At 45.6% G+C, this 11,517-nt stretch overlaps 1 protein-coding gene across 1 annotated transcript in view; it reads left to right on the top strand.

Annotated features, from left to right (window-relative positions):
* The window catches only part of Otud7a (OTU deubiquitinase 7A), a gene marked incomplete at its 3' end in the record, with an annotated part of 182,955 nt that overhangs the window by 96,479 nt on the left and 74,959 nt on the right, over positions 1 to 11,517 (top strand). The window contains 1 exon segment of the mRNA XM_013512651.1: positions 10,052 to 10,234. Coding sequence (XP_013368105.1) covers positions 10,052 to 10,234 — 183 coding nt within the window.

The raw sequence follows: 11,517 nt of genomic DNA, 5'->3' as shown, positions 1-11,517 counted from the left end.
ATATATATATATATATATATATATATATATATTCAAATATATTTGGGGTAGGAACAATAATTTGCCAAAATCTGTCCTGCCTTCTCCCTAAGCACGTTGGTAGTCCTCATTTCCCAGTCTCCCATGGGCTTCAGTGTGGCCATGTAATAAATTCCATACTGGAATGACAGACAGACAATGTGTGTACTCCCAGGCCTGGCCCGTCGTCGCCTGTCTGAGGAGATGAGGTTGAGGAGAAATGCAGGGAGGCACGGCGCCCGTCTGATCTCTTCCCTGTCTTGAGTGGGCTGGTGCGCCTGATAGGAATATGAGGCCATCATGCAATAGAACTGACTGGGAGCCTTCTGCTGGAGGGCAAACCAGTTCTCCTTGCCCTTCCATGTTCCTGTTGAGTCTCACCCAAACTCTACCTTTTTCTATTTTATTGTACCCTTCTACGACCATACCACCCTGAACGCACCCGATCTCATCTATTTTAATGTACCTGTTTATACACATGCATGCATAGGAATTTGGCACTGTGATCATAATATGCATAGCATGTGTTTCTGGGAAGTCTTCTTTTTTACTTAGCTCACACTCTCTTCCTGGGCTTTCTGTCCTATCACTACCAGCTCCTGGAAATTCATACTAGGCATCTCGCTTGGGTCCTTCCATATTTTTATCCAGTCTCAAATAATCACCCACAGATATATATGTACCTGCATTTATGCACAGTCAGTGCTCCATGCCAGGGCATTCCACACCCCTGGACTCAACCAACTATAGGTGGAAAATATTTGGGAAAAATCTGCATCTGTACAGAACCTGTACAGACTTTATTCTTGTCATTATTTCCTTCACAATGCAGCATTTGCACTGCAGTAGGTATAATCCAGAGGTCATTCTGTGGGAGGATTGTGGAGGTCAAATGCAAATATTACAGCATTTATACAAAGGAGTGGAATATCCATGGAGTTTGGTGTCTTCGGGGGCCCTGGAACGAATTCCCATGTATACTGAGGGATGGACAGCTGTGCACCGGTATGGGTATGTGTGTGAATACAGCCATGGATTTGTGAGAAACACTTAAGACATTTTAGGTATGCAAGCTGGGAGAATTTCACACAGAATTTCACACAGAGAATTTCACTCAGGGGCTTGCAGCACTCTTGGGAGGCGTGGACTAGTGAAGGTGGAGGAAGCCTCTGGTCGAAGCAGGTGACTGAGGAGTCTCGCTCTGCCTCGGAGAAGCCAGAGGAGCCATGCTGCTGCTGTTAACTGCCTACTGTTCCCAAACCTTGGACACGCCATTTGCAGATGTGCACCGGCAGCAGCTGTGACTTACAGCACTGCCTTTGTCATTGTCTTGGCTGCTTGAGGAAGGGATTCCCCTGAGCTCTCCAGTTCTGCCTGTTCCTGCTGGCAGCTGATGGATTCTCCTGCCACCTTCTGAACCTTACACGAATGCTCCTTATTTGGCAACCTGGAACTTATCAGGAGAACCATTCTCAGAAGTGCCATTCCAGGCTTCTCCCAAATTACACAGAGGAAAATTGGGGGTGGGACGTGCACAGGGAAGCTAGTGACTGAGTTGGCAAGAGACCCTTTTGTCAAATCTTCATCCATTCCTATCCTTGGGCCCTGATTTAAACTAGCAAGCGACAAGAATAGCCCAATGTTCCACTAACCCCTGCTTCTGGTACCCCTGGAGGTGCCCCCCTACTGCTCAATACAAAGTCCCAAAAGTCAACAGACATATCCTGAGGTTTGTTCATTTGTTATTGGTGTGATCATGACCCATCACTGACAAACTGTAAAGGCTGAATTAAGAGCTCACTCCCTCCTTGCCTACCTTGCCTACCCTTAGAAAGGGAAAGGAAAGGGGCACTTAGAATTCATACAGACCAATAGACACATAGCCAAGCAAGGAAGAGTCCAGCTGTCATGACCTTGAATCGATGCCTGGTGGACTCTGGTTGACAAGTATGTGATGTTCTCTGCACTTGCTGGCTTCCTTTCCTCCTCCAGCACCCAGACTTTCATATCCAAAGAGCTGAGCATTAGTTTCTGCTGCTGGTCTGAGGGGCAATTTCTGGTCAGCATTTATAAATCAATTCCCAGGCACTTTTGGGGGATTTGACCGGCAAACACCTTGCTATTCTTCCAACATGCCTCGCGTCTCCTCCAGGACTGTCCTCCTAGTTATGAATCCGATAACAGGAAGAGCTAGTTTTAAGGTGCCCGGGGCATCTCCCTGTAACACAGCTTCCTCAGTCAGGTTCTTGCCAGCTCTCAGACAGGAGAGGCAAGCTGCAAGAAGGGAAAGGGGCCGCTCCTTTGTACCCAAGGGGTCACAGTGATGTGAGGATAGGAGGTTCCAGAGCCCGCCTAAACATCCGGGGGTCACATCGAGTTTCTCTTTGCTAATCACTGCCCTGCCATGTTTGCAAGAGATCTAGAAAAGCTTTCAGTTCAACCTGTATAATGCAGCAACTTGCAGTCTCAGAAAGGTCCAGCTTTGGGACTCAAGGCCTCCATGGCTGAAAGAGCTGTTTCCGTAGCGAAGTCACAGGAGCTCTTGCTCCGCAGAGAGCGCTGAGCTAGATGAAAGCCCAGCTCACCAGTTTTCCCCGTTTTCTGTAGTGAGGTCTGCAGAAAGGGTGAGCACCCCCATCCTTGTGCTCTTCTTTCCATCAGCGTGGTCCACCCGTAACAACGGTTGCTCTCCCACATTGTCGTGGAACTCAGCCCATCACTGTGCGTCTGTTTCCCTGGAACCACTTCCGGGACCACACGTTGTATGCATCAGTATTTGGCAAAAGGGACAGAAGCTACTCTCGGTTTTCCAGGAAGGGAGAGAACCTGGAGGTGCACAATACCAGGGCCAGTGCACGAGATCACAGAAGCCGGCTACGCCTGGAGGCCCACAGGCATGCACTGGAGGTCGTGGAAGCCTTGAGAGTGCCCTGGGGCACCTCCACCGTCACCCACCTCAGCAGCCTGGATTCATAAGAGTTTGCCTGGAGCCTACAGCAAATCCCGGGTCTGCCTTCTGCCCAGACACTGCTTAAGACTGCTTCCACAGAAAAGCAGCTTGTCCTGTTCTGCTTTCCAAATCTTGCATGAATCTCTCTTGTGGATGTCACGGGAACTGTGCTGCAAAGAAATTTCTGGGCAGAATATCTTGCACAGCAACAGGAGGTACACAGATGCCACTGCGGTGCAGAAGTGACTGTGGGAAGACATGTCGTGGCCAGGCAAGTCTGCGTTCACGTGGGTTCCCAAACTGGACAGCGCTGAACACACCTGCAGCACACTGTGCTTCTCACTCGGCAGCCCTTTACTGGAATCATCCCTTGTGTGTGCGTGTTCATTTTTTATGGTGCTGAGCGTTTTTCATTTTTTGAGTCAGGGTCTCACTAAGTTGCCCAGGCTGAATTCGAACTTGTGATCCTCCTCCCTTAGCCTCCCAGAGAGCTAGGATGACAGCTTCATTCTTCTTAATGGCAGAGTAATATTCCAAATATGGATTTCTGTAAGTCAGCCAGCCAGTGTCTGGCCAGTTGGATAGGTCCTGGGTGCTTCCCTTTCCTTCTTCTCCCTCCAGTCAATCATCAAGAACTGGGGTTTCATCTTTGCAGTTACTTGTAGAAACTTCACCTCTCTGTCCTCACAGCCATTGAGTGAGGCCATGATTGTCCCTTATCTACATGGTTACAGCTGCCTCCTAATTTTTCCTGTCTCCAATTTTGCACAAGCTCTAAGCAGTCTATTATTTAACTGGAGTAATTTTGCTTAAATGCAGCACTTCTTTTGTTTAAACAAAACTCACCTAGCCCCACTTCTAATGACAGTGCTTCCACTGCTCATCTTTGCAGTGGGGTCAAGCCCAAACCCACAGCATTTTGTTCAAGACCCCCAGAGTGTGCCCTCTCTGATGTCTCATCCTCCTGCCTTCAGGTTCCACCATCATCCTAACCACACCTGCCCTTGCACATGCTCTGCATTAGGCTCGTTCACTACCTTCAGAGTCCCAAATGTGCTGTGTGTTTTACTTGCAGATTGCAGTCTTCTTTCTGTTTATCTACTCTGGGGCTCAAGAGTTTCATTCTTCTTCTTCCTTCTCAGCCTTTAGTCAGGCTTCCTCCAGAGAGCTCCTTGGGCCGTCCTCAGAATCCTCAAATGCAGTTCCTTCCAAGATACCCCATTAGACCATATGCTCTCACATAGCACTTAGGTCCTGTTATAATTGGGTGTTTCACTGTCTTTTTCCCTATGTTGTTTAGGACAGTGTTGGTTAACAAGCAGTGGGAAAACTTAGATAGTATTGGATTATTTATAATTATACATATTGTTATGACTTGTATGTAGATGTCCCCCCCAGGCCCTCAGGAACTCTTTGGAGCTTCCTGGATCAGGGTGTGTAAATGTGGATAATGAAAACTCCAGCCTGGGCATGGGTGACATCAATAGGTTTATGATATTCTGATTTCTCTTCAAATCGTATAGATCTGTCACCTTTTACCAATCAGTAGTTTTATAGGCTCAATGGAATATAAGAGGAAAACAAGAAAGGCAGGCTGCTGCTTGCTGCCTGATGCCTGATGCTTTCTGCCTGCCCTGCCATGTACTATTTCTCCTCTGCTGTTCCCCTCTGCTATGCCACCCTGCCTTGCAGCCAGCTGACTATGGACTGAAACCTCTACAAACTGCAAGCTGAAATGAACCTTTCCTCCTTTAATTAGTGGGTGTTGGCTGTTTTGCCTCAGCAATGAGAAAAGTAACTAATACCTACATGAAGATAGAGATAAATATAAATATATACACCTATATAAGCTAGTTGAGAAGGTCAGTTATTCCAAGTGTCTGACCGTTAATCCTGATACATTACCTTCACTGGATTAAGAAGTGCCTAGAATATTAGTAAAGCATGCATCTGGGTGTGTCTGGGTGGGCCATGGAGACGTGTCCTTGGATACTGAATACGGTCCCTCACAAGTTCCTTTCTGATGCTGTTTCCCTGCTCAGCTCCCTGTCCACCAGGAACTAAGTAGCTTTGCTCCACCATACCCTTCTGTCACAGTGTTACAGTCTTGGAGCATGGACTGAATCTCTTCAAAACTTAAACCTTTTCTACTGTAAATTGTGTCCAGTCTAATGTGTCAGAAATAGGAAAATTGGGCCGGGGATATAGCTCAGTGGCATAAGCGCCTGCCTGGCAAGCACTAGGCCCTGAGTTCAATTCACAGTACCAAAAAGAAAAAAAAAGAAATAGGAAAACTAATACAAAAAATGGCTAGTGAGAATGGGGTTGTTATTATGACCATATGTGACCATGTAGTTTAGAAATTTTGGAACTGGTTTGTGTGAGAGTTTTGGAAATGCAGACTAGAGAATCTCTAGAATGCTTTAAACACACCTCTATGGATGATTCTGGTCAGAGCTCAGAAGACCAGGATACTGATAGAAATGAGGTGAGCTAAAGCCTAACTCAGGAGGTTTCAGCTGGAAGTTGGACTAGAAGGCATAAAAAAGTTTATCTACATTATGTCCATGTCTTGAGATAGTAGACTGAGATTAAGGGTGTTTTGACTAATAAATCTGGCAGAGGAAATTACAAGATAGCCCAGTAATCAGACTGTAACATTGGTTCTGCTGATGCTGTTAGCCTAATGTATAGTGAGAATCAGGAACAAAAACCAGAACCAAAATTTTTTTAAAACTTAAATTTTACCCCAGAAAGAACCATGTATGAAATTGAAGCCAGGAGAGGTATAGCTGCTTAAAAAAATTAGCACCATTAAAAAGAAACCAAATACGGGGGACACTTGACTTACAAACTCAATTCATTCCTGAGGGCTGGTTGCAAGTTGTCAGTTGAAGGCTCAGGCTTCTCTACACAACCTTCAAAGTCTCTCTTCTGTGTACAGGCAGATCTCAGTGTCCTTAGAGAGACACTGGCCCAGGATTTCTGACTTAACCCCATACAGGAAAGGATGTTGTAATGTTCCTTCCAGAACTCTTTAAGGGATGAATCTATATCTAAGACCACCTGGAAGCACAAACAGTGAGCATTAAGGTCATAATTCAAGACTATGGTCATAAGTTAAAACTAAAATTCTGGGCATAACCCAAGTTGTTTGTATGTCAGGCTGGTGGTAACTTGAGGGTCCGTTCTACTTTGTACAAGGGCAAGAAGAAAAGATGTCTTGCAGGCATCTCAAGAGTCAGAAAGACCTCACCCATGGCAGGTTCAAAGGTGTAACAGTGTCAGCCTTTTATCTGAGAAAAGAGTATATGGAACTCTCTTGAGAAGGGTCTCCTGGGGAATTGGCTCCTGGGATTCATTTCACTATGCCCAGCCATCAGAAGACATTGTAGTCATGGTCCAAGGGGGGCTGGATAGTGCTTCTGCTCACAGAAGACTTTGGTACTGTCCATGTGATGCTGATTTTACTGTCATTTAGAAGTACAAGAGTTGTGGGGCCTGAAAGGTCAGGCAAGGAGCCCCTCAGAGAAAAGTATATGAAACTGTGGGGATGAAGTGACAGACACAGTGAAGACGCTAGGAAGTCAAAGATGCCAGAAACGTGGAACCTCGACTGAGAAAAGCTGCAGACTGTTAGTGGAGCCAGCCCAAGAGAGGACTTGAGGGCTGCAATTGGCTGGGCAGTAGGGGTAGGGCCACTGAAGCCCTTCGAAGCTCATAATTTACTACTGTGTACTCTGGTTGCTGAACATGGAGCTACAGGATTTAATGTTTGTGCTGGTGGCCTTCTGTATTGCTGTGGTTGGTTCTGTTGTATGCTCCATTCTTATCTTTAGAATGGGGTCATTTACCCTGTGCCATCACACTTCAGGGTTGCATAATTCTTTTTGTTTCACAGAGGTTCACAGTGAAGAGTTTGCCTTGAGTCTCAGAAGACACTTGGAGTTGGACTTTTACAAAATGCTGGAACTGTTGAGATTTGGGGATATTGATACACAGGATAGTTGTTTTGTGTTAAGCAAAATTATGAACTTACTAATATCTTTATTTGCAGATTAAGTGTGATTTAAGGAGATGTGTTCGGGTGTCAAGTTGACAACAAGCCACATCCAAACTGTAACAGTTATAAAATTCCTTAGCTCATACCTTTCTTTTTTCAGTATTGGCTGTGAATGTTTCTTCCAAGAAGAATGTTGTCAAACTGATTTTCTTTCCTTTGCTCTTATATATTCTTTTTCTTTGTAACACAATAATTTTACAAAGATAAATGTTGATTTTGGCTACATGAGGACAGTTTCCTTATATAAAGGGTGTTCTTTCAGTATGTAGAACCAAATAATTTATTTCAACAAAGTTTGTTTTCTAATTAAAGTTGTGTACTTTACTTTTTTGTACTTTTGTGGTGCTTACCAAGCTGTGTGTATGGTCTGTGCTTATAGTGTAACTTCATTTTCGAAGCAATTCTGACTCCTCTCTCCTGAATTCAGTCACTTTCTGTGTCACATCGTCCTGTGAGTTCATGTGTCTTTTTGTAGTTTTCTGTAATACCTGTGATCCTTTTGTGCTACATCAAAACACTACACTCTCTCCAGGTGTCAGAACACATATGTTAACTTTAACTTGAAATCTACCCATCATAAGCAACAAGAAATACATGAATTAGAAGTTTAAAACATAAACATTTTCAACAATAAATGGCACTAGAAATTTTGGTCCAAGCAACTGAAGTTATACATAAGCCAAAATGTGCAATGAACGATAATAATGGTAATAAATAAGCCAAAAATCCATGTTTTCCTGTGTATAGATACAGCCCATCCCAGCAGTGCCAAGCCAATCACACAGGCATCTGCCGATTTCTATCCTGTGAGTGCTAGTAATGTGTAAGAGTGAACGTGTATTTTTTCTAATCTTCATCTTAGTTCACCTAAAACAAATCTGTCATTTCCACTGTCTACCGCTCCACCGCCTCTACTACCAACAGTGCCACCAATAATAGGCCCACGTGGCATCAACACCCCCACCTATTGTATCTCACAAGGATCCACCCACCCCTGTCCTTATCCTCGAGGTTTCCTGTGTGTAGATACAGCCCATCCCAGCGGTGCCTAGCCAGTCACACAGGCATCCCCAGTCCATGCATCCGTGCTACTGGCCGTGGAATTATGCAGAGTAGCATACCTAGCATAGTGGGCTTGGGCTCTGGCTCCCAAATACCTGGTGAAGGTGCCTGTGTCTGTCCTGTTTCCTTCTCGTTCTCTTTCTTGGACACTGGCAACAGCACTAACGTGCCGAGTCCTTGAGATAGTCTTTAAAACCTCAGAGTGGGGGCTGGGGATTTAGCTTAGCGGCAAAGTGCCTGCCTGGCAAGCGCAAGGTCGTAAGTTCGATTCCCGGTACCGGAGAAAAACCAAAAAAAAACAACAACAACAACAACAAAAAAAAAACAAAAATAAAACCTCAGAGTGGAGCAGTGGGAACTAGGCTGTCGTCGGCAGTGCTGCTGCCTCCTTACCTCCATCTTCAGTCTTCATCTCACCTAACATGGACTGAACTCAGCTGCCAAGTGAGAACCAGGATGCTCCCTGGTTAGGAATAAAGGACAGACACAGAGCAAAGTATCTGTGAGTCCAAGCTGGTGATCGAGCCACCCAGAAGAGTCCTGGGAAAGTCAGCAGATCAGCAGAGAGAGAGGCCCCTGGGGCGGAAAACAGATGAGGGGACCTTCGCTGATGGTTGGACGTGTCTTCCCAGCGATGTCTCAGCTGGCTATCTAACATGCACGCAGTGACAAGACACCTCCAATCTGCAACACAGGGCTGCCGTGCGGCCCCCTGAGCACATTCCTGGTGACTCTTCTCTTCTCCTCTTCCTTTGACTTGAGCCTGAAAGTTTTCATGGTGACAGCCTGCACAGGGGGCTCTGGGAAAGCTCTTGTGTTAGTCAGCTTTTCACTACTGTGACCAATCACCTGTGAAAACACAGCGTAAAGGAGGAAGGGCTTACTGTGGCTTATGGTCTCCAAGGTTTCAGTCCATGGTCAGTGGGTTCCATTGCTGTGGGCCTGGGGTGAGGCAGAACATGGCAGAGGGTTGTGGTGGAGCACAGTTGCTTACCACAGACAACAGGGAAGCAGAGAGAAAGAGAAAGAGCTCGAGAGAAAGAGGCTGTGGGCAACATCAACCCTTCAAACGCACAACCCCAGTGAACTACTTCCTCCAGCTGAGCTCCATTTCCCAACTGCCCATCCAGCTGTGAACTCATCTGTGGATTGATTAATCCATTGGTTCGGTTAGCGCCCACATGATTCAGTCATCTCTCTAAGCCCCACTTCTCAACATTACTGCATTGGATTGGACACTCAAGCTACCACCATATTCAGGCAGCCTTGGAAATGTGCTCTGGCATTTTACAAGATGGTGGTTTGGGCAAGAATTATGATTATGATTTGTTAGGAATTATGAATATCAAGAGTTTGTAAGAGGATGGGCACACCTCCATATCTGGGAAGTTTGGGAGAAACAGAGTGGGATCACGGGAAGTTCACAAACTCACAAAGGCTAATTAATTTCCCTCCAGAAAGCTGTGATTCTGTCCCCTTTCCAAGGTTGGCATGTCTGTGGGTGTGTGTGGGCAGACAGCTTAGTTCAAAAGTTCAGCCATGGATATGCTAGAAATCTTATTTGACAAAGCTTCCTGACCATTTTAAGTGTCCTGAACCAATGCTGTTCCATGAGGATTTTTCTTCCTCCATCCTCCCGTTTATAAAGGAAGCTTTACAATCTCATTTTGAAGGGAGGACATGATAATCAGTAGCATAATGTTTGCATGTGATCTGACGTGTGAAGGAATAAAGCCTATGAGACTAGATGTAGTCACATGTTTCAGAAGATCATCAGCTGTGGGTGTGAAATTCTACCCCCAGCGATGTACAGATGTGATTACCCCTTTGTTAGCCCACAACTACTGGCAGAAAGGTCACGGATACATTAATGTGCACTCCTTCTTGCCACAGATGTTTTCTGTGTAAAACCATTATTCATGTTAACATTGTAATCTCTTGTCATTTCTTACCCATAGGCAAAAACTGGGACTTAACAGCTGCTCTGAGCGACTATGAACAACTCCGACAGGTGCACACAGCCAACTTGCCCCATGTGTTCAATGAAGGGAGGTGCCATAAGCAGCCTGAGCGAGAGCCACACCAGCCGGGGCACAAGGTGGAGCGGCCTTGCCTGCAGAGGCAGGACGACATTGCCCAAGGTACCGCTGAGGCCTGAACCTAGGCACGGGTGTCTGGGGCGGGGCTAGCGGGCAACCGGGAATCCAAAGAAGGCAGGGTCCTCACCATCCCCTCCCAAGTGCAGCTCACTGGGACCCTCAGTGAGTCACTCCTCACAATAAACTGAAATGTCCCTTGCAGTGTTCACTCACGGCTCCTACCTCCGCCTCCGAAAAGCAGGAGAACAAGTGCAATTCCTTTGGACTCAGCAGTCCTTTGAGGAATTGAAAATAAGTGTTCCTCGTGGAGACCTATTTTTGTCCAAACCAAACCCCTCTAGTTCTTTATTTCCCAAGAAGCTTAGTTTCCCAGTCTGCAAGCATCACGCCCGCTTCCATGTGCCGGCTGCTCTATTCTGTTTCTTCATTACCAGCATAAGAAACAATGCAGTGAAATCAAAGAAAACTTCAGACTCCTTCTCCCACTTCCCCCTCTCGCTGGAGTAATGCCCTGATCATCTGAGTCCGTGCACCCTGCATCTCCAGAAGGCTTGTTCAGACGCAGAGGCTCAGAGTCCACTGTACGTCCTACTTTGCCAAGTGCTGATTTCACTGAGCAAGGGATCAGGAACGGATGCTCTTCAAAGCTACATTTCTATCCTCCAGGTCTATCCAGTTTTCTGCAAAGGACATGATCTCATTCTTCTTTATTGACAAATCACATTCCACTGTGTATATCTGGCACATTTTCTGTATGCATTTGTCTGCTGATTGGCCACTGGGAAGGCTCCTTAACTTGCCTATTGTGAATGGTACTCTAGTAATGGAAACACAAGTCTCATAGTGGACGTTAAGTTTTCAGCTTCCTACGTAAGCCGTTATTCTGGTTTTTCTTGGGTTTTGTTTTCTGCTTTTGACACTGTGCACAATGCTGAAGTAAATATCCTTATACTTATAAGTCTTATGTGTTTGTGATCTTTTTATAGGTTAGTGCCCCAAAGTGGATTTGCTGTGCCAACATGGATGTGCTTTTAATTTAATAACTTTAGATTCCTCCCAAAACACATTTCTGCTCACTGTGTTTCCTTTTGTTCTTGCCAGCACTGATTTCTTTTCTGTTTCTTTTCTTCTTTTTTTTCTTTCTTCTTTTTTTTCTTTTTCCATGGTGCGAGGGATTGAGCCCAAGACCTTTATACTGAGTTCTATTCCTGGTCCTTTCTTTTTTTACTTTTATCCTGAGGCAAGGTCTCACTAAATCAGTGAGCTGACCAGGGTTCAAACTTCTGATCATCGTGCCTCAGCCTGCCAGAGTGCTTGTGCCTCCT

Source organism: Chinchilla lanigera, unplaced genomic scaffold (genome assembly GCF_000276665.1).
Source record: "Chinchilla lanigera isolate Chin_1 unplaced genomic scaffold, ChiLan1.0 scaffold00015, whole genome shotgun sequence".
In the NCBI taxonomy this organism is placed as follows: Eukaryota; Metazoa; Chordata; class Mammalia; order Rodentia; family Chinchillidae; genus Chinchilla; species Chinchilla lanigera.
This window is presented reverse-complemented; position numbering and strand designations above follow the sequence as displayed.